Source organism: Oryzias latipes, chromosome 18, assembly GCF_002234675.1.
Source record: "Oryzias latipes chromosome 18, ASM223467v1".
Lineage (NCBI taxonomy): Eukaryota > Metazoa > Chordata > Actinopteri > Beloniformes > Adrianichthyidae > Oryzias > Oryzias latipes.
This window is the reverse complement of record NC_019876.2, coordinates 22,508,006-22,530,770: the sequence shown is the minus strand read 5'-3', so window position 1 is coordinate 22,530,770 and position 22,765 is coordinate 22,508,006. Positions and strand designations below refer to the sequence as shown.

The 22,765-nt window shown below is 42.1% G+C and overlaps 1 protein-coding gene across 2 annotated transcripts; it reads right to left on the bottom strand.

The window, feature by feature from the left end:
• Positions 1-751: 751 nt before the first annotated feature.
• On the bottom strand, positions 752-21,775 carry LOC101164100 (E3 ubiquitin-protein ligase TRIM39-like). 2 transcript variants are annotated; one of them, XM_023966362.1, is made up of 12 exons: positions 21,516-21,775; positions 8,246-8,439; positions 7,959-8,155; positions 7,806-7,869; positions 7,656-7,732; positions 6,150-6,207; positions 6,014-6,078; positions 3,603-3,698; positions 3,166-3,399; positions 2,338-2,485; positions 2,236-2,262; positions 752-2,156 (listed from the first exon to the last, which is right to left on the bottom strand). In XM_023966362.1, exons 2-12 carry the CDS (start codon positions 8,433-8,435, stop codon positions 1,624-1,626), a joined length of 1,689 nt encoding a protein of 562 aa, XP_023822130.1. In that variant the 5' UTR covers positions 8,436-8,439; positions 21,516-21,775; the 3' UTR covers positions 752-1,623. The 2 variants fall into 2 exon arrangements, with proteins under 2 accessions (XP_023822130.1, XP_023822131.1); XM_023966363.1 differs by lacking the exons at positions 6,014-6,078; positions 6,150-6,207 and having other exon boundaries at positions 21,516-21,770.
• Positions 21,776-22,765: the final 990 nt, after the last annotated feature.

Sequence of the window (22,765 nt, the reverse complement as noted above, 5' to 3'; positions counted from 1 at the left end):
AAAAGAAGGGAAAAAAATGCACGGAGTGCAAAAACTCATTAAAGAATTTTCCATCATTATCAATCAGCTTTAAGTGGTAGGGGTGTTATATAAACTCATCAACCTCTCCTTGACTTTCACTCATGGTGCAGAGACGTAAGCATAGTAGGACAAAATAGCTCGGCAAAACACGGTGAAACACAGTAAAACAGCTAAATGACTAAACACATTTTGTAAAAAACCCACACTTAAACCCAAATCCGTCCAAACAGGCAAAGGGAATGATATCCCAGAATCCCTTGCGGTGCCGATCCAACGGCAGCACCAAAGTTACACCTACTTAATTGAATTAATTTGAACGAAAGGAAAATAATTGTCTCAAAACTACGTGTTATTTTTAAGGTGACCTAACAAAAAAATGATTTATCTTAACTGAAGCAAATAATTAAGTTAGATCAAAGTAAAAAAGTTTATCTTTCCAACATCCATATGTGGTCTTATCATCCTCTCATGGTGGAAAAAGTATTATCTGAGCTTCTTCATCCACTAAATCATCTTCAAATGGACACGCCATGCTGCTTCACCTCTCTGTAAACAAACTAAGCTTCAACTAAACCTGCTCCCGACCAGGTTATGTTCAGAGCATGAGTTGCCATGGTAACTTGACCTACCCTGAAACATATCTCCATTTCTGGAACCGAAAACTTCCTTAGCCTCAAACTTATCGTGGGAGCTAGCATAACCTGCTTTCTGGAATACCCCCCAGATTTTATTTGGAAGAAAACAAGTTTATTCATCAAAATAAATGTACCAAAAAAAGTGACATTTTTAAGGGAAAGCACCACACATAGTAAGCAGGAATAAAACCTGATCTATTCCCAATACACTTCATTAAACCAGCCTGCAAGAACATCACAAACTTCACATCAATTGATTGGTTAAGAATAACATGAAATTAGCTCTGTTCAAAAAATAAAAACGGGATGAATAAAACTCTTTTGTTAAATGCTTTCACCTCTTTGCTACCACATTCACCAAGTCATTGTCAAACCTGAGAGTGCACATTTAGCCTAACTGAGTTCATGTGAGGAGTTTATTTGTAAATTTTAAAGCAATCATCAAACATTATATCTAAGCAACTGAGCAAAAGAGTAAAACTCCTCACTACAAACTTTATTCACTTTTGTCAGACAGACGCAAACATTTTCACACTTTACTCTTTTGTTAAAAGTCTGAAAGTTTAAACCTTCATAGAAAAATAAGGCCAGTATTATAAAATAAAAACAAAGATTTCATTGTGATTGATCACGTAGTAGATTACTACGTAGATTTGGCAAACTGACCACATTCTGCACAGTAGATTGTCAACAACCAATCAGGATGAAGAAGAACACAATACATCCTTGAGAAAAAAAAACATTTAAAATTGCTGTAAAAAATAGAAAAACAGCGAGACTGTGAAAGGTAACCAGAATATTTCCAGGACCCACTGTAATGTAAAGTATATCTGCCGTAACCAGGCCTCTTTTTTACTGAAAGATGTTCTGGTCATGGATGTACCTCAATCTGACTCAATCTCATCCTCACCAACAGAAATGGAGCACCAATGTTTCCATTCAACGTGCATTTCATTTTCACATTGTTTTAACTGCAAATAATCAAAGGTTGGTTGTTTTTCTCCTCCACTCTCACATGAGGACTGAAATACGGGTAAAGCTCCTCTTTGAAAGAGCACCCAGTGAAGGAGTAGATATGAGACTGAGCTCTCACATCATAGAAGGAGAGCAGGCCTTCCTCATAGTCCACAAACAAACCCACTTTGGTGGGTTTTTCTTTCGGGAACAGACTAAGCGGCACAGCCGTCATGGCCGCATACTTCTCCTCCTCATAATGAACCAGAACCCAGTACCCCTTTTCAGGACTCAGCGTGAGTTTGCCTTTACGGCTGGCACCTCCTGTTGTCACACCCAGATCCCACCCTGTCTTGTTGCCGACCTCCACCTCCCAGTACGACCTGCCGGAGGAGAAGGCGTTGAGCCCCAGAACGCTGCCGAACAGATCAAACCTGCCGGGAGAATCAGAAATTTCCTGGTCTTCTCCTGAGTCTAACACTTCTTTCCCGTCTTCAGAGAGAACAAGACGTTTGTGAGCGGTGCTCGGATCCAGCTTTACGTCCTCTGTTGAGTCCAAACTCAGAAATTATTTACAGAAAAATCTATGCTGAACATTTTTTCCTAAATTATTTGCATAACTGACCTCTTAATGTTGAAAGTCTCTTGAGCTCTGTGAGGCAAAGAAATATGTTTAAGTACTTGAGTCAACATTTTGACTGATGACTTTTGACCTCTACAAACTCACCAATGGAGCTCAGTCGGTCCAGTTCCTGCTGAAACTTTTCTATCAGCGCCTCTGTGGTTTTTCTCAAGGAGCCGAAGGAAAGCGATGTGTTGAGCTGCACCTTCGTCCAGTCCTTCATGTCATCCTGGTTGGAGAGTGAAGGGTATCTCTGACAAACAGAAGCAGAGGAACAGCCTCACGCCACTGCTGGAAACAGCCGGCAGCATTACAGATCTAAAAATCCACCAGTCAAATTCAGTCCTACAACAAATTACATCATATCATTCATCAACAAGGAAGTCATCCTAAGCAGGAGCAGACGAACCATTTGATGCAGGTTAATTACTGATGTGAATAGGGACTGGAAATTGACCATGCTGTCTCACAGCTTGGTCTGCCTAATGATGGTAGATTAGAAGGACAACAAAGAGAAACAATATGCACCAGAAAAGCACTAAAGCAGCAGGAAAAAATTATTATGTGATGGAGAACAAAAAGAGGTCCTGCAACAGACAAGCAACATATTCAGGGTGTACCCCGCCTTCACTTAACAGTATGTGGGCTGGCTCCAGCAACCCTGCACGAATTGTAAAGCTGCTCCAAAATTAGTGGTTCTACATATGTTCAAATGTCACCTGACCTATTATGATGTTTTTAATTGGAATAGCTTTTGATTTCAGTAAATATGAAATGCAGCAAATTTAATAAAAGACCATTTTCAGTTCTTTAGAATCTATCAAATGTTGTGGAACTTTGCCATGTGTAATGTTCATCTAATCAGGTGATAAGGGCGTTATTCTACACTCAATATCGTTACACTGATTGAGACTAGAAGACTAAAAAAATCACCTGGAGGAAAAGGATGTGATCATGAAGCGCTGAAATGTTTTCCAGTTCAGAGACTGCAACCTGGAGTTTGTTGATCTCTGAGTCTAGCTCATCCTTTAACTCCTTTGCTTCTTTTTTCAGCAGGTGCCTCCGTTCTTTCAGTGGCTTCAACATTGCTGCCTGGGCGGTCTCCAGGATTTTAGACAGTCTTGTGTAGATGGCTTCCACATCACACAACTCGTTCTCCAACTGGTCCTGTAGAAGGGAAAATAATCCAAAATGTATGTGCCAATGCCTGACAGAAATTAAAAGCTGCCCAGGACTGACAGAAAAGACCATATATGAACAAATTATTGATTAATGATTCTAAACCCTGCACAGCATCAAATCATTCTTTTTATCAGTGTGTAAATGCTGCATTGTGTTGAGTTTTCTTATTTCCCCCTTTTGCAGCTCACCATGCAAACTTTGAGAGCTGCATCAACTTCATCCACCTTTGCTCTTCTCATTGCAATCTTCTGTTCCAACTCTGCTTTGGTGCTTTGAAGTTGAGCCTGTGGAAGGAAAAGCATTTCTTCGAAAGATTTAACAAAGTTTTGGGGGTGTTACAGTAAGTGTATTGCATTTAACTTGATCCCTTTAGTCATGAGGTTGCTGGAACCTATTCCAATTACTGTTACCTACTTTACAGACTACTTTTTATTGTTGAACTTTTGTAACTTTTAATGAATGTTTTTTTATTTAAAAGAGTGGAATCTGCTGCTTTATTGAGTATGTACCTTCTTATTGTGCCCACCAGGCCAAGTGGCAGTAGAAACATTAAACTTAATGTCTTCTACATCACCCAGACTGACATGAGAATAAGCAGAGGGTTGTGGTCTGCAGCTTAGCACCTGGTGTCCTAGTCTGGTGCCAGGAAAGACCACAAGGGCCAGACACGGTCTCCTCCAACGGGACCCGGCCAGGACCAGGAGGAGCAGGGTTGTGAGATTTGGGAGGTAGTTAAGGGTGGGTGCCTCGACAGCCCAGAGATAGACTGTAACCATCTGGACTTGGAACATCAACTCACTGAATGGGAAGGACCTTAAATGTGTTTAAGAGGCTTATTGGTGCCAACCAGAGATATTTGTTTTCACCTCCATGCAAAATGTAGGCTGTCAACCAGACTACATGCGATGAGTTGGAGTCTTTTCAATGGTGGACTTAACGATGATGAGAGGCAGCTTAGTTGTCGTTGGGCGTTCGAGGACCCACTGTAGTTGTTCTGAAGAGTGGACTGAGGCGTTGTTCTAAAGTTTGCCACTAGAGGGCACAGCTGTTTTCTGAGTTGATAGAATCATAATTTGTAAACAGAGGCGCAAATAGCGATGTTTCCAGTGCAGTTCAGTTTTATTAGCTTGAGTGTGCGTCCATGAGAGCGGTGAGCCCATTTTTTGTCTTTATATTTGGGAAAAATATGTTTGTTTATTGGTGTGGACATTTTCTGCTAACTTAACAAGTTAAGCTAATTTTGGTTAGAAGTTTCTTTGATTTATTTCCTCCAGTTAATATAATACGTTTTATGGGTATAATATTTTTGAATATTAATGCTATAGAGGTTTGTGGAATGTTTGTAATGTGCATATATAACAGGCTAAGTTGTTATTAGCTCAGTGGCCTTGTGGTAGAGTGTCTCCCCTGTGACTGGAATGTCATGAGTTCAAATCCAGGCCAAGTCATACCAAATACTTAAAAAAAGGGACCTAATGCCTCCCTGCTTGACACTGAGCATTAAGGGGTTGGATTGGTGGGTTAATCCAACAAATGGTTCCTGAGCGTGACTGTGTCTGCAGATCACTGCTCCCCCAGGGGATGGGTCAAATGCAGAGAACAAATTTGGCACACCTAGATGTGTGACAGATTGTGGGAGTTTAACTATATCAAGACTTATTATTTTGGATTTGGTTCATTATAATTGTATTATTAGTTTTCTTTTTTCTGTTTTAGAACCACACACAAACAGAAATACACATATGCAAGTCTGTAAATCCGAATCCAGATTAAAGAACAAACAGGAAATGGTCATCATCTGGTCTGTCATTGCTTGGAGAGTTATCACATACTTGACCAGTGTGCTCTCTGCGATCATCCACATCCAGAACCCATGGTGGAGACTGATGTCTTCAGTACAGGAGGGATTAAGTCTCTCAGGTAATATTTTTCTTTAGATTTTTTTTTTTTAACATTTTGATAAAGTCCAGAGTATTTTTTAAATCAAGCTTGGTTTGGTTTTACACTTCTTTTATGCTGAACTCCAGGTAAACATTCTGTACTTTAATCTGCTGTCCTACAGCCTGTTCTCAACTTTTAAACTTAAAATCGTTTAAACTGTTCACAGATTTCATGTTTCATAAAGGATTCTGTACAAGCAAATCAAAATGAAATGATTCCAATGTTTACTTTTGTTTCCAGTTCTCTTTTTCTTCTCTAAGCGACTGTTTTATCTACAAAGCATTCTGGAGTTCCACCAGAACTCCCCCTGTAAGGATGGATCTCTGTTCTTGGACAAAGCTACAGATGGATCTGAGTTCTTGAATAACACTATAGGTGGATCTGTGGTCTTGGGCAGGAGCACAGATGTATCTTTGTTTTTGGACAAGACCACAGGTGGACATCTGCTCTTGGGCAGGGCCACCTGTGGATTCATGGGGCATACCAAAGGTGTATATATAGTCTTGAGACAGACCATAGGTGGATTTTTGTTCATAGGCATAACCACAGGTGGATTTTTGTTCATGGACTGGACTATAGGTGGATCTTTGGTCTCCCGCTGGTCCACAAATTGATCTCTAATTTTGGGCTGCACCACATATGGATTCGTGGGCCATACCACAGGCGGATCTGTGTTTTTGGGCAAAAGCTCAGGAGCTTGTTCAGCAGTTCTCCAGACAGGAGCTGCAATGGAAGGAGATCTTCATAAGCGGATTCCAGCAAATTCACTTATATTGAATGAACTTTTAGCATACGTGATTCTGGTTCCCTCTTTATTCTGTGGTGGATCTGCATTTCTTCACTGACTGCCTTCTAACAAAACCAGACAGAACACAGAGTTGTAAAGCATCAGTAATCCATCCTCCCATCCATCAATCTATTCAGCTTTAAACCATCCATTTGTCCAAAGATTCTTCCATCATCCATTTATCTATACATCCATCAACCACTCTTTTCATTCTAGGAGGACACTGGTGTGTAGCCAGACCAGCTGACGTGTTCTCTCCTGGGTCTACTGTACCCCCATTTAGAAACGCCAGTAGTGCTTCATGGTGGTAAAAATGTCTTATCTCCTCATCTGGTTCCTCTCCATGAGGAGAAGAAGCTCATGGTCATAGGTGGGGGTTGGGAGTGATTAATGAGTAAAACCCTATACTGAGCTTTGTTCTCAGACTTAGCTCTCCACAGCAGTGCTCTCCAACTTTTTTTAGGCCACGAACATTTAATGTCAGACAATATTTTCACAGACCAGTCTGTATGAGGCTGTAGTTGGCCTTCAATTATTTAAGCTTCCGGTTTTCAAAAGTGAGTATAACACATAAGTAAGTCTCCACATATTATGCAAAGTGGTCGTGGAAACAACACCTGCCGCCATAAATCGATAAGGACAACTACTGGTTTGGTCCATAAATAACAATTTTCTTTTTCTTTGAAGTTGAAGACTCTTCCTCCATTTGCTCAATGGCTCTTTTCTTCCCAAAGAAACTTTACAAAGAAGCTTGTTTTTTCACAAACTTTGTTAGCTTTGGGGTTTAAATTTAGTGGTCAGTGAAGCCGCTTCAAGAAGGTAGCGAATAGATTTAAGACATGTGACTGAGATAAATGACTTGATATGCGATAAGAGTAGGTCAAAGATAGAATCTGGTAGTATTCCAAAATAAAAATTCCTTCTGAATCCCAAAATAAACAAAATGGATATTATCTAAGGTACCGTGTGTTTTTTTTTGGTCTACAGACTGCAAGTAACCCATGGATCGATATCGGTCTGCGGTCCGAGGTTAGGGACCACTGCTATACAGCACAACAGGCCTGATTAAAGTCCTCATCACTACAGACGTATTAATCAGACACTTAGGCGGAATCAATTCTTCCCCTACGGCTTCTCCCTACCCCTCCAACTGTAAGGGCATTTGAAGGGGTAGAGTTTTATAAGGGCTAACCCAGCAGAGGAATGCCGAGCCCTCCGTCATTAGTGTGTTCGGTGTCGCTCTGTGCCGTGGAGAAGAAGCGCTTTTCCTGTTTTGACATGACCTTTATAAAGTTATAAAACCGATGTTATGTATTTCTGAGTGCTAGCAGCTCCGCACTAACGTAGCTGACAAGCAACTATTGATGATATGATTGAAGGAGATGCTGTAAGGAAAGAATTCGGATTTGGCCTTAAATTCATCACCTTTTCAAATATTCTCACATATTCAAATCTTCTCTCTAGAAATGATAATTCTGATGATTTCTAAAAAATGAAAAGAGCTTTTCCTGACCTGGGCGAGGGCCTGCGGGGGCTGCAGGTACCGAGCTGAGTATTCTCTCTGGGTTGAGTGTGGAGGTTCTGGAGAAGCTGTTAGAAGAGCAGAAAGTCACATTTGGGCTGCAGCACAGACTTGTGGTTTCACATTTAACATGACACCTACAGTATTCAATCTTTGCTGCAGCAGAGCTCTTTCTGCAGCTTCCCCTCAGTCCTTCTGGAAAAATCTGTCAAGATACCAGAAAAATTATTTTTTTATTTTGTTGATGTCTAATATAAGAACCTGAGGTCTTCCACTTTAGATCTCCTTAGGTACCTCTGGAAGAGGTTTCCACTGATGTTCCTTCTCTTCTGTGTTATGTCTGGAGTCATATTTCTCTTTCTCTGGGATCATTGCTCCCTTCAAGGTGCATCCCATCCTCCCCTGATGAATCAGTAACCCCTGATAGGTGGTTATTTTGGTCCACCCACAGTGACAGACCTGGAGGCTCGGGTCAGGAACATCTAGGCTTTCTGTTCAAAATATAAAACATGTTTTCAAAACCAGTTCCCTGCTTTGATTTTTTTTTCCTTGTTGAAAAATCTTCACACATTTTAACTAACCAATTTTGACAACGCAGTCAACATCCAGTGTTGAGTTCCACTGAATCTTCTTTTCACACAAGTACTGCTGCTGGTGTTCCATCACCCTCATCCCTTTCGGAGTGCATCCCATCTTGCCCTGGTGGATCCTCAGGCCTCGATAGGAGGTGACTTTGGACCAGCCGCAGCAGGGACACACCTGGAGGCTCATATTACTACAGAAAAAAGCACAGCTATCAAACGGAGCCTCACCTCCTCTTCCTCCTCAAACACACAAGACTCTCCTGTCTGCATGGCAGATTGCACACATGAATCACACATGCTGATGTGCTGGACTCATCCTGATCATCACCTGCTTTCAAAAGTCAGTAAAACAAACATGAAAATACTTTAAAATGACACAAATATGTTTCACATTTTACATAGTAAAACAATTAAGACATTCCATTAAGTAGCTATTTGACAAAAACAAATCTTGCATAATACAGCAGCACAATGTATTTAAATGAAATAGCAAGACGCTAAAAAGAAGGTTATTCAGCAATTTCTAGCTGGGAAATAAAAACGTTTTTTCTAGATATTTACCATCTGAAACAGGATTTCCATTTTTAACGGAAATGGGAAAAAATCAAATGTGGTATTTCTGTTTCCTTAAAGGTCAGACTCCTGCAAAGGTTTATGCTGAAAGCCTCTTCTGCTTTAAAGAAACATAAAGCTCGACTGAACAAGCAGCTAATACAATAATTTCAGGTCTTTTTTGAGTGTTAAACTTGAGAGGCCTCATGCGTACTTTTGACTTAAGAATTTCATAGTTTATTTCCTTTACAGAAAAGTGACTGTTTAAAAAAATATCCACTGGCAGGCACAGTGGTGGAGGGCTGATGGTGTGGGTCTTTTAAGCAGTCTCAGTGACAGGGAAAAGCTTGGATGAAACAGGGTCCAAAACAGAACTCAGTTAGTGGGTCAGGAAAAGAAAACAATTAAAAATAGCATTTCCTGTGAACATGCATGTGTGTGAAGATTATTATGGAATATATAAGGCGGAGTTGTACGCTTACAACCAGATCTTATGCAGAACAAGGGAAAGGTACTTCTCTGAAATAATTGGAAGTTGCAGCAGCAACTCTCGTATCCTGTTCACAACAGTTAACAGATTAACTAACCCTCCAACCCAGCTACCAATAGAACTGGTTTGTACACCCAAATGTAATGAGTTTGCTGTATTTTTCAATGACAAGGTTCAGAGCATTAAAAAAGCCATCAACTCCACAACACATAAAACTATCCAACGGCCACCTACTCACTCTAAGCTGACTCACTTTGTACCTGTCACTGACCAAATTGTCCAAGAGACCATCACCCGTCTGAGCTCGTCTACATGCTGCCTTGATGTGTTACCCACTAGATTTCTAAAGTCTGTCTTGAACAGTGTGTTGCCATCAATTACTCAAATAGTTAACATCTCTTCAATCTGGAATATTTCCAGAGGCCTTAAAAACCGCAGTCATTAAACCCCTCCTGAAAAAGAGCGGTCTTGATCCCACTGTACTGAATAATTACAGACCTATCTCTAATCTGCCATTTTTAGGAAAAGTCCTTGAAAAAGTTGTCTACCAACAGCTCACTGACTTTCTCTTATTAAACAATTCGTTTGTTGTTTTCCAGTCAGGTTTTAGACCCCATCATAGCACAGAAACTGCTCTTATCAAGGTAACCAATGACATCCGCCTGAACACTGATGATGGAAAAGTCTCTGTCTTAATCCTGCTAGACCTGAGCGCTGCCTTTGATACTGTTGATCATGGGATCCTTTTGCACAGACTCCAAGACTGGGTTGGCATCTCTGGATCTGCCCTAAGTTGGCTCAAGTCTTATCTGGAAGACAGGAAATATTTTGTTGAAATTGGGAGTTGTGTCTCAGACTACATGGGCTTGAATTGTGGTGTGCCCCAGGGATCGATCCTGGGACCCCTTCTGTTCAACCTCTACATGCTGCCACTAGGGCAGTTAATACGCAGTAATAACATATCTTATCACAACTATGCAGATGATACTCAGATCTATGTGTCACTGACAACAGGTGAATATGGGCCGGTGGATTCACTCAGCCACTGCCTCCAACAGATCAGTGCGTGGATGCAGAACAACTTTCTCCAGCTAAACTCAGACAAGACCGAAGTTATTGTTTTTGGCCCACAGAAACAAAGAGAAATTGTCAGCAGCTACCTTCATTCTCTGTCTCTTAAACCTTCAAATCAAGTCAGAAATCTAGGGGTAATCATGGACTCAGACCTGAACTTTAGCAGCCATATCAAGTCAGTAACATCAGCGGCATTTTACCACCTGAAAAACATTGCCAAAATCAAAAACATAGTGTCAAAGCCAGACCTGGAGATACTTATTCATGCATTTGTCTCCAGTAGGTTAGACTACTGTAACGGCCTACTCACCGGCCTCTCCAAACGAGCTGTAAAACAGCTTCAGTACATCCAGAATGCTGCTGCTCGAGTCCTGACCAAAACCAGGAAGTATGATCACATTAGTCCTGTGCTCAGGTCTTTGCACTGGCTCCCTGTACCTCAAAGAATAGACTTCAAAGCAGCTCTGCTTGTGTACAAGTCTCTCCATGGCCACGCACCAAAATACATCTCTGACATGTTAGTGCCATATGAACCATCTCGTACTCTGAGGACCTCAGGGGCCGGCCTCCTGTTGATACCCAGAGTCAGAACTAAACAAGGGGAATCAGCGTTTCAATATTCTGCAGCTAAAATCTGGAACAGCCTCCCTGAAGGCGTAAGACAGGCCTCTTCTGTGTTCATGTTCAAATCTAGACTTAAAACATTTCTGTTTAGCCGTGTATATGACTGAAAGGTCCTATCTGCACTTTTCTTTCCTTCCTTTATTTTTAAATATTTTTTTTTTCTTTTCTTTTAAAGTAAATTTTATGTTGATTATTTCTATGATGTATTGTGATTTTAATGCATTTTTCTGCTTTGTGAAGCACCTTGAATTACTTTGTGTACGAATTGTGCTATACAAATAAACTTGCCTTGCCTTGCCTTGCCTTGAAGATGCTGAGATAAAGCACTAAAGGACATTTTGAGACCAATCAAACATTTTAGCTTTGCACAAACAAGATGCATATTTCATTCAATTTTATTTATTAAAATAATAACCTTGTATAGTATGAACATGGTTCAACACATTACCTGCTTTCATTAGAATAGAGACAGCAGAATGAAAAATGACACAAAAAAAGTTGCAACATATGGGGTCTATGCCACTGTTCAAATGGAGATGTGAAAAAACTAACAGAACGCCTATATTTAGTCTAAATTACATGGGAGTTTTTGGGAGTCATAATTGAAAGTCATATGCTATTCTCAATTGACAATGCAATTTGCAATTTGATTATGCAATTTAAAAATGCATTTTGTATTTGACAATTCAATATGCAATTCAGGCTTGGAATATAAAAAAAAAACATTTTGCAATTTAGAGTTCAATATCAATATTTACAATTCAATCTGACAATTAAGAAAAGAAAATATTAAATAAAAACAAAATCGTTTGCATTTTAAATTGTTCAATAATTCAAATAATTTACAATTCACAAGTCAATATTTTGCTTTTTACAAGTCAATATTAAAAATTGTCATTTCAATACATGGTTTACTTAAAATTTATTTAAAGTGACTTAAAATCTATTGCATTGTAAAACGCCATGCTGCTTTTGTGTCAAAATTCAAATGACATTGCAAAACAGCGCCCCATTGGTGTAATGCATTTTCATTTGCCTCGCTTTGCGCTTTATGTGTGTCAAATTGAAATGCTAACCATCAGACTCTCATCAGCTCCTCTCAACTCCAAACATGTTTGTTGTAGAAGCCAAACAGTTTTCTTGTCTCATACGTGTCAGATTGTTAGGATGCATTTTTAAGCATATTGTACAGGGATATTTTATACAACATGTCTGGAATTTATCTATCTAGATTAAAACAGATGTATACATACACATACAAAGTTGCTAAGTACATAAAGACCAGTTGCCATCATTACTTTGAAAAATGGTCAGTCAGTTCAAAAAAATGGGAAAACTTGTAAACTGTCCCCAAGTGCAGTCACAAAAATCATCAAGCTAGGGTTGGGCGATATGGCCTAAAAATAAAATCTCAGATCTTATTTTTTTATTTTGATTTATGATTTTTCCCCCCTTCTTAAGAAAAGCAATAAGTACAAATGGCAGACAAGTTAAAGCAAATTTTGCCTGTATTTAATCAATTGCAAGACAAATGTAACCCCAATTTCTGGGATGAATAATAAATAAATAAACACACTCTTGGAATTAAAGTCCTGGCTGTGTTTTGAGTCACACTTTGTAGTCTAGACTAAAAGGAGACAAAAACATTCACCTTCACCATTTTCTAAAGGATTAACAATACAGCTCATATCGGGGGGCTAAGGTTTTAATTAAATTAATTAACCCTGTCTTCTCCACGATATATATGGGTACCATGTCTTTGGCTATAGGCAAAGCTTTACAGCTTTAATTACAACGCACTATTCTTTATTAACAAGTAACATTAAAAACTAGCTACTAACTATCTAACTAAGTAACTAACTATATAGGTGTTGTAGAATGAGTATGTGTATGTGTCTCAGCGCGCTGCGTGTGAGGAAAAAGCGCGTGCCTACGCGAGAGTGAGTGAGAGCCTGCACAAATGTTGCAGGGTGGCGTCTTTTCCTCCACGTCTGTCGCAGCAAACCCATACCAGTTCCAAGCAACAGATTATTTTATTCCTTTCTTGAGAACAAACTTCCCACTCTCCCCGGTAGCCATGTTATCGCTTGCTGTTTCGTGTGTGCTATGATCTTGTTGTTTGTCGCTTGCCATACTGCCGTGTGAAACTAGCACTACGGAAGCTCTGGGGAGCCAAAAATGCGCCATTACACAAAAACTCGATTTAGTTATTTTTTAAATTGCCGCAACAAAAAATTCGAAATAATTCATTCAATCAATTTTTTGCCCAGGCCTACATTAAGACCTACAAAGAAACTGACTCACATGTGGACCGCCCCAGGAAAGGAAGACCAAGAGTCACCCCTGCTGCGGAGGATAAATTCATCTGAGTCACCAGCCTCAGAAATCGCAGGATAACAGCAGCTCAGATTAGAGAGCAGGTCAATGGCACGCAGAGTTCAAGCAGCAGACACATCTCTACAACAACTGTTAAAAGGAGACTGTGTGAATCACACCTTCATGGTAGAATATCTGCTAGGAAACTACTGCTATAGAAAGGCAACAAGCAGAAGAGACTTTTTTGGGCTAAATAACACAAGGAATGGACATCAGACCATGGAAATCTGTGCTTTGGTCTGATGAGTCCAAATTTGAGATTTTTGGTTCCAACCACCGTGTCTTTGTGTGACGCTGAAAAGGTGAACAGATGGACTCTACATTCCTAGTTACCACCGTGAAGCATGGAGGAGGAGGTGTGATGGTGTGGGGGTGCTTTGCTGGTGACACTGTTGGGGATTTATTCAAAATTGAAGGCATACTGAACCAGCATGGCTAGCACAGCGTCTTGCAGTGGCATGCTATTCCATCCCGTTTGCGTATAGTTTGACCATCTTCTATTTTTCAACAGGACAATGACTCCAAACACACCTCCAGGCAGTTTACGGGCTATTTGACCAAGAAGGAGAGTGATGGGGTGATGCGCCAGATGACCTGGCCTCCAGTCACCGGACCTGAACCCAATGGAGATGGTTTGGGGTGAGCTGGACTGCAGAGTGAAGGCAAAAGGGCCAACAAGTTTTAAGCATCTCTGGGACTCCTTCAGGACTGTTGGAAGACCATTTTAGGTGACTACCTCTTGAAGCTCATCAAGAGAATGCCAAGAGTGTGCAAAGCAGTAATCAAAAGCAAAAGGTGGCTACTTTGAAGAACCTAGAATATGACATCTTTTCAGTTGTTTATCACTATTTTGTTTTGTATATGATTCCATATGTGTTAATTCATAGTTTTGATGCCTTCAGTATGACTCTACAATTTTCATAGTCATGAAAATAAAGAAAACTCTTTTTGTAAAAAAAGAAAATGCCCCTCTCACCCTTCCGCAGGTGGTTTCTCACCCAAGCTTGGGTCCTCTACCAGAGGCCTGGGAGCTTGAGGGTCCTGCAGTATCTTAGCTGTTCCTAGCACTGCGCTTTTCTGGACTGAGAAGTCTGAGGTCTTTCCAGGTATCTGTTGCAGCCACTCCTCCAGCTTGGGGGTTTCTGCCCTGAATGCTCTAATTACCACGGGCACCACTGTCACCTTTACTTTCGTTCGTTCTTCTCTGAGTCCCTGGGATTTTTTCAGTTTGTTATGTTCCTTCTTCCTGATGTTCCCATCGCATGGCAATGCCGCATCCACCACGACGGCTTTCCTCTGTTCTTTATCCACCACTACAATGTCTGGTTGTTCGCCATTAGCATTCTATCAGTCTGGATCTGGAAGTCCCACAGGATCTTTGCCCTCTCATTCTCTACCTATTTTGACCTTGGGGTTTCCAGTCCATATTCTGCACACATGTTCCTGTATATTATTCCAGCCACTTGATTGTGGCGCTCCATGTATGCTTTCCCTGCCAGCATCTTACACCCTGAAGTTATGTGCTGGATTGTTTCAGGCACCTCTTTGCACAGCCTACACCTTGGGTCTTGTCTGGTGTGGTAGATCTGAGCCTCTATGGTTCTGGTGCTCAGGGCTTGTTCCTGAGCTGCCAGGATGAGTGCTTCAGTGCTGACATGTAGTCCAGCCCTTTCTAGCCATTGGTAGGACTTCTTGATATCAGCCACTTCAGTTATGGTCCGTTGGTACATCCCATGCAGAGGTTTGTCCTCCCATAAGGATATGTCCTCCAGCACTGTAGCCTCTGCTCGCCATAGCCTGAAACATTCACTGAGCATCCCGTCAGTTGGGGCATTGAGCTTGATGTATTCATACATCTTGGATGTTTCATCCAGGATAGTGGCTTCCACGCTCACTAGTCCTCGGCCTCCTTCCTTGCGGCTAGCATACAGTTTCAGGATGCTGGATTTGGGATGGAACCATCCATGCATGGTGAGGAGCTTTCATGTCTAAACATCCGTGCTCTGTATCTCTTCCTTTGGCCATCTTATTATTCCTGCAGGATATCTGATAACTGGCAGTGCGTAGCTGTTTATTGTCCAGGTCTTGTTTCTTGCCATTGAGCTGGCTTCTCAGGACATGCCTTACTCGTTTGAGGTATTTAGCTGTTGCAGCTTTCTGTGTTGCCTGCTCCAGGTTGCCATTTGCCTGCGGAATTCCAAGGTACTTGTAACTGTCCTCAATGTCTGCTATTGTTCCTTCTGGGAGTGAGACCTCTCCTGTGTGGATTACCTTGCCTCTCTTAGTCACCATCCGGCTGCATTTCTCGAGCCCGAATGACATCCCAATGTAAGTACTGTAGATCCTGGTGGTGTGGATCAGGGAGTCAATGTAACGTTCTCTCTTGGCATATAGCTTGATGTCATCCCTGTAGGTGACTGAAGTTGGCCCCATTTCTGAGTCAGTATCCATAGCCAGTCTTGTTGATTATTTGGCTGAGGGGGTTTAGACCTATGCAGAACAGCAGTGGGGACAGAGCATCACCTTGGTAGATCCCACATTTGATGGAAACTTGTGCAAGTGACTTCCCATTGGCTTCAAGGGTGGTTTTCCACAGCTTCATTGAGTTTCCTATGAAAGCTCTTAGAGTCCTGTTGATGTTGTACAGCTCCAAGCATTCAGTGATCCATGTGTGTGGCATTGAGTCACAGGCCCTCTTGGAATCAATCCAGGCTGTGCACAGGTTGGTGTGTCGTGACTTACAGTCTTGAGCGACTGTTCTGTCGACCAGGAGTTGGTGTTTGGCTCCTCTGGAGTCTCTACCTTCTGTGTGTTATTCATGAATTGATCCATGTACCTATTTATCTTGGTTGCAATGATGCCTGACATGAGCTTCCATGTTGTGGAGAGACAGGTTATTGGCCGGTAGTTGGATGGGACTGCACCCTTTGAAGGATCCTTCTGGATCAGGATCGTTCGCCCTTCCGTTAGCCATTCGGGGTGAGTCCCATCTCTTAGCAGCTGGTTCATTTGTGCTGCCAGGAGCTCATGTAGTGCGGTGAGTTTCTTTGGCCAGTAGGCATGTATCATGTCAGGGCCCGGTGCTGTCCAGTTCTTCCTACCTGAGACTCTTTCTTGGATGTCTGCCACTGTGATGGTTACTGGATTCTGATCATGGAGGTTGCTATGTTCTTTTCTCAGAGACCAGCCAATGGGCATTGCTGTTATGTGCTGTCTCTTTCTCCCATATACTTTTCCAGTACTGTTCAGTTTCTAGCCTTGGTGGGTCTGCTCGGCTGTTTTGACCCTGCCACTGAGCGTACAGTTTTGCAGGTTGAGTTGCGAAGAGCCTGTTTATTCGTCTGGCTTCATTGTCTCTTGTGTACCTCTTTAGGCGGCTGCTCAAGGCTAGAAGCCTTTGTTTGGCAGTTTCCAGTGCTTCAGGTATGGGCATCTGGCTGTATCTCTTAGGTACTTGCTTTCTCATTTGGTCTCTTTGAGCCTCTGTCAGCTTACTCACATCCTTCCGAGTTGCCTTGATTTTGGCCTCTAACCGTTGCTTCCATTGTGGGTACTGTTTTCTTCCATGGTTGCTCTTGTAGCCAAGCATCTCAAAGATCACTGCTGCTGAAGTGTAAACCAGTTCATTGGTTTCTGTGATGATTGTAGTAGGAATTGCCCTCAATGCTTCATTCACAGTTTCCAGTAGACTTTCAGGCGGTACATCACTTAACCGTTGTAGCTGGTGTCGGGGTTGCCTAGTGTTCATTGTAAACATGATCTTGCCTTTTAGGTCAGTTGCTGCCTTGCTCAGCGTAATTGTGGTTGTTGGGGCTGTGTACCCAATCTCAGGGTGGGAGTGTGGTATAACCTCCTCTTTGACTCTCTCCCGTGGCATTGTATTGTATCGTTTCAATCTCAAGTTGTGATAGGAGTTGCCGTTTGTGTATGTTAGAGCACTGGGCTACCAGTTGTTTGGCAGTTAGCCTTGATTGTGGGTTTCGAAGCATCCATTCCACATTCTCTGCATGTGGAATGCAACCCCTCTGGGTGGAATTACTTGAGTAGTAGCATTCTAACAGAACCTCTAGTCCATTTCCATCTTGTTCCAGAAGCCCACTTTCCATCAGGGTGCTCTGGTCCCTCAGCACCTGACGCAGAGCTTGTTTGGCCGGGCGACGTCTGAGCCGGCATGACATGTGGTTAATTGTCTCTCATGTTGTGAGGTAGGAATTAGCGTTAAGGCTCTTGCCCAAGGACCCTCACTGGGTGATGTTAATTGCCCGTCATTGTTATGGTAATTGCCCCATTTCCATGGTAATAGCCCCATTTCATTGCCATTATTTCCATTACCATTAATTGTTCGTTCCGTTCCATTAATTGTTCTGGGAATCGAACCCGGGTTTCCTGCATGACAGTCCTGCACCTTACCAACCGAGCTACCCAGGTACATATATATATATATATATATATATATATATATATATATAGAGAGAGAGAGAGAGAGAGAATCTAGCCACAGGGGTTGCAAGCCAGTAACTTCTGTGCCGGTCCCAAGCCCGGATAAATAGAGAGGGTTGCGTCAGGAAGGGCATCCGGCGTAAAAATTGCCAAAATAACCATGCGAATCATCCACGAGAAAGATTTAGACATACCGGATCGGTCGAGGCCCGGGTTAACAACGACCGCCACCGATGCTGTTAACCTACAGGGTGTCGGTGGAAATTTGACTACTGTTGGTCGAAGAAAGAGGGGAGGCAGAAGGGTCCGTGGCCAGAGAGAGAAGGGAAAAGGCAGGAACATAGGTTTGAGAATAGGGACTCTTAACGTTGGCACAATGACAGGGAAAGGCAGAGAGCTGGCAGACATGATGGAGAGAAGGAAGGTAGATGTACTGTGTGTGCAGGAGACAAGGTGGAAGGGCAGCAAGGCACGTAGTATTGGAGGAGGATACAAACTGTTCTATCATGGTGTTGATAGGAAGAGAAACGGGGTAGGAGTGATCCTGAAGGGGGAGTTTGTAAACAGTGTTCTAGAGGTGAAAAGAGTCTCAGACAGGATGATGAGCCTAAAGTTAGAAATTGAAGGGGTGATGGTGAATGTAGTCAGTGGGTATGCGCCACAGGTTGGCTGTGAGTTAGAAGTGAAGGAGAGATTCTGGAGTGAGTTGGATGAGGTCATAGAGAGTATCCCCAGAGGAGAGAGAGTTGTTATTGGAGCAGACTTTAATGGGCATGTTGGTGAGGGCAACAGAGGTGATGAGGAGGTGATGGGCAGGTTTGGTGTGAAGGAAAGGAATCTGGAGGGACAGATGGTGGTGGACTTTGCGAAGAGGATGGAAATGGCTGTAGTCAACACTTACTTCCAGAAGAGAGAGAAACATAGAGTGACATACAGAAGTGGAGGTAGGAGTACTCAGGTGGACTACATCCTATGTAGACGAGGTCATTTGAGAGAGGTTAATGACTGCAAAGTGGTGGTAGGAGAGAGTGTAGCCAGACAGCACCGCATGGTGGTGTGTAAGATGACTCTGGAGGTCAGGAAGAAGAAGAGAGGGAAAACAGAAAAGAAGACCAAGTGGTGGAAGCTACAGAATGAAGAAACTTGTGAGGAATTTAGGCAGAAGTTGAGGCAGGTCCTGGGTGGTCAGGATGAGCTTCCAGAGGACTGGGAAACTACAGCAGAGATTATCAGGGAAACAGGTAGGAAGGTGCTAGGTGTGTCATCTGGAAAGAGGAAAGACGGTAAAGAGACTTGGTGGTGGAATGAGGAAATACAGGACTGCGTCCAGAGGAAGAGGTTGGCTAAAAGGAAGTGGGATGTAAAAAGGACTGAGGAAGGTAGACAGGAGTACAAGGAAGCGCAGCGTAGAGTGAAGAGAGAGGTGGCAAAGGCCAAACAGAAAGCTTACGATGAGCTTTATGACAGGTTAGACACAAAGGAAGGAGAGAAGGACTTGTACAGGCTAGCCAGACAGAGAGACAGAGATGGGAAGGACGTGCAACAGATAAGGGTGATTAAGGACAGAGATGGAAAGGTGCTAACAACCCAGGAGAGTGTACAGAAAAGATGGAAGGAGTATTTTGAGGAGCTGATGAACGAGGAAAATGACAGGGAAAGAAGGGAGGAAGATGTGGTTGTTGTGGAGCAGGAAGTAGCAGAGATTGGAAAGGATGAGGTTAGGAAGGCTCTGAAAAGGATGAAGAGCGGAAAGGCCGTTGGTCCTGATGACGTACCTGTGGAGGTATGGAAGTGCCTAGGAGAGACAGCAGTGGAATTTCTAACAAGGTTGTTCAATAGGATTTTAGAGAGTGAGAAGATGCCTGAGGAATGGAGGAGAAGCGTTCTGGTCCCGATCTTTAAGAACAAGGGTGACACGCAAAACTGCAGCAACTATAGAGGAATAAAGTTGATGAGCCACACAATGAAGCTGTGGGAAAGAGTAGTGGAAGCCAGGCTTAGGAAGAAGGTGGAGATCTGTGAGCAGCAGTATGGTTTCATGCCCCGTAAGAGCACCACTGATGCCATTTTTGCTTTGAGAATGTTGATGGAAAAGTACAGAGAAGGTCAGAAGGAGCTGCATTGTGTGTTCGTAGATTTAGAGAAGGCGTATGACAGGGTGCCGAGGGAGGAGCTGTGGTACTGTATGAGGTCGTCTGGAGTGGCAGAGAAGTATGTCAGAGTAGTTCAGGACATGTATGAGAGAAGTATGACGGTGGTGAGATGTGCTGTAGGTCAGACAGAGGAGTTCAAGGTGGAGATGGGACTACACCAAGGATCAGCTTTGAGTCCTTTTTGTTTGCTATGCTGATGGACAGGCTGACAGACGAGGTAAGACAGGAATCTCCCTGGACAATGATGTTTGCGGATGACATCGTAATTTGCAGTGAGAGTAGAGAGCAGGTGGAGGAACAGCTAGAGAGGTGGAGGTTTGCTCTGGAAAGAAGAGGCATGAAGGTCAGTCGTAGTAAGACAGAATACATGTGTCTGAACGAGAGGGATCAAGGTAGAAGCGTTAGGTTACAGGGGACTGAGGTGAAGAAGGTGCAGGAGTTTAAGTACTTGGGGTCAACAGTTCAGTGTGATGGGGATTGTGGAAAAGAGGTGAAGAGGCGAGTGCAGGCAGGTTGGAGCGGTTGGAGGAAAGTGTCAGGAGTGTTGTGTGACAGAAGAGTGCCAGCAAGACTCAAAGGAAAGGTGTACAAGACAGTGGTGAGACCAGCTCTGCTCTATGGGTTAGAGACGGTAGCAGTGAGACAGAGACAAGAGGCTGAGATGGAGGTAGCGGAGATGAAGATGTTGAGGTTCTCCTTAGGAGTGACCAGGTTAGACAGGATAAGGAACGAGTACATCAGAGGGACGGCTCATGTTGCCTGTGTTAGCGACAAAGTCAGAGAAGCCAGACTGAGATGGTTTGGACATGTTCAGAGGAGGGATAGTGGATATATTGGTAGAAGGATGTTGGAGATGGAGCTGCCTGGCAGGAGGGCAAGAGGACGGCCAAAGAGGAGATACATGGATGTCTTAACAGAGGACATGAAGTTGGCTAACGTTAGGGTAGAAGATGTTCATGATAGAGTGAGGTGGAAGAGGATGATTCGCTGTGGCGACCCCTGATGGGAAAAGCCGAAAGAGAAAGAAGAAGATATAGAGAGAGAGAGAGAGAGAGAGAGAGAGAGAGAGAGAGAGAGAGAGAGATTTTTCAAGACATAGTCGTCTCAAAAGTAGCTTACATGCCTTACATACACACCAAAATGTCGGAACTATAGCTGTGTTATCATGAAAAATAATATTGCTTACTGTTTAGACTGACAAATTAGAACTTTTGCCACAGTTTTACAATTTAATAGACATTTTTAATTAGTTTTTTTTTTATTTAATTTTTTTTAGATTTGCACAGGATTTACATAGAAATACATCTTTTGTCTAAAAAAAAATCTTGAAAGATCAAAGTCTTGCATTTTCAGATTTTACCTGCACACTTTTTTAACACCAACATGTTACCAACTGAATTACAGCCTGATTTTGACCTCAACACCAGGAAGACATGATCTTTATCTATCACCCGTGACAGACTGAACAATCCCCAAACTGCAGTTTGAATAATTACCAACGTCTGAAAGCTGTGTTGAGCTTTCATCTAAAAAACCTGCATGTAGAGTAAATATTTACCTCTTGTCAGTTGGCTGTGTGTCCTGTTCGCTGTGGGGTTAGTGTCCTTTCTAACTTCCTCCCCGCACAGAGTTTCATTTTTCCTAAAAACCTCAGTCAGTCACCTCCTTCATTCAAAGGAGGAAGCTGCGAGTCAAATGAGCAGCTGACTGTGGGCGTGGAGCAACTGATCAGACACAGCTTTTGTCAGGATTCCAGGAGTGTTTTCATGTTGCTGCCAGGACTGTTTCACAACTTCTTAGAAACCAAGAAAACAGGCTCTCTGGAGGTTTCAACTGGAGAACCAAACAGCTGCCTGGAGAAAGGCATAAAAAATGGATGGACAAAAGTTCATCATTAGCGGGTGTTACTGTACTAGAAACTCATATTCAAACATAACTGTAGCACACACAACACTCCCATATGGAACTGTTGGTATATTTTTTGAAGGAGCAAATCAATATTTTACAAAAACTGCATTGATAATGGCATTTGGTCGTTTTTACACATTATGAACGATAATGGAAACATTATTGTATTCTTCATTTTTGTGAAATAATTTTATTATTCTATTATTTCTGTGAAATTATTTTCTTATGCATTTTAGCACTGAATAGTGAGTGGCTTTTTTTCATTTCATTGTATACGCGTATGATGTAAATTGTACATGTGCACAGTCACAATAAAGGCATTCTATTCTATTCTATCTAGTTTGAAACTTTCTAGTGTGTTTAAAATAAATGATAGAAAACAATATAACAATGTGATAAAAGCAGTCCCTCAGCCTTTGATTTGAATGTCCTCCAGCCTTGTACATAATATTCAAGTTCAACTTCCATCTCTGTTACTTGATGGTCAATCGGTTAATTCAAAACTTTCAAACGATCTTTGTCTGTTAGAAAACTGTTTCCCACATCTTCCAAAAGCAATTCAATGTCACAGTATTACGCAAAAGAATAAAAGTATGCAAGTTAAGATGACAGTTTGTCAAATATCATCAATCATTAATGCTGTTCACCACTGCAAGGAAATGTTACACGAACGTTTTGGTTTTCAAGAAAATAATTGCTCTTTTTGTGAGACCAATAAAGAAGAAAATGATCATTTTTTTTAGTTGTTTATATGTTAATAGTTTTTGTGAAGGTTTTTTTGTTGGTGCTGCTCAAAGTTCCCTATTCTCATTCAATTACAAAAACACATAGTAATCCCCTTTGTGAGTATTAGTTTCAGTTTCTTTGCTTTTGTGTTTGCAACATCATAGCACCCACGAA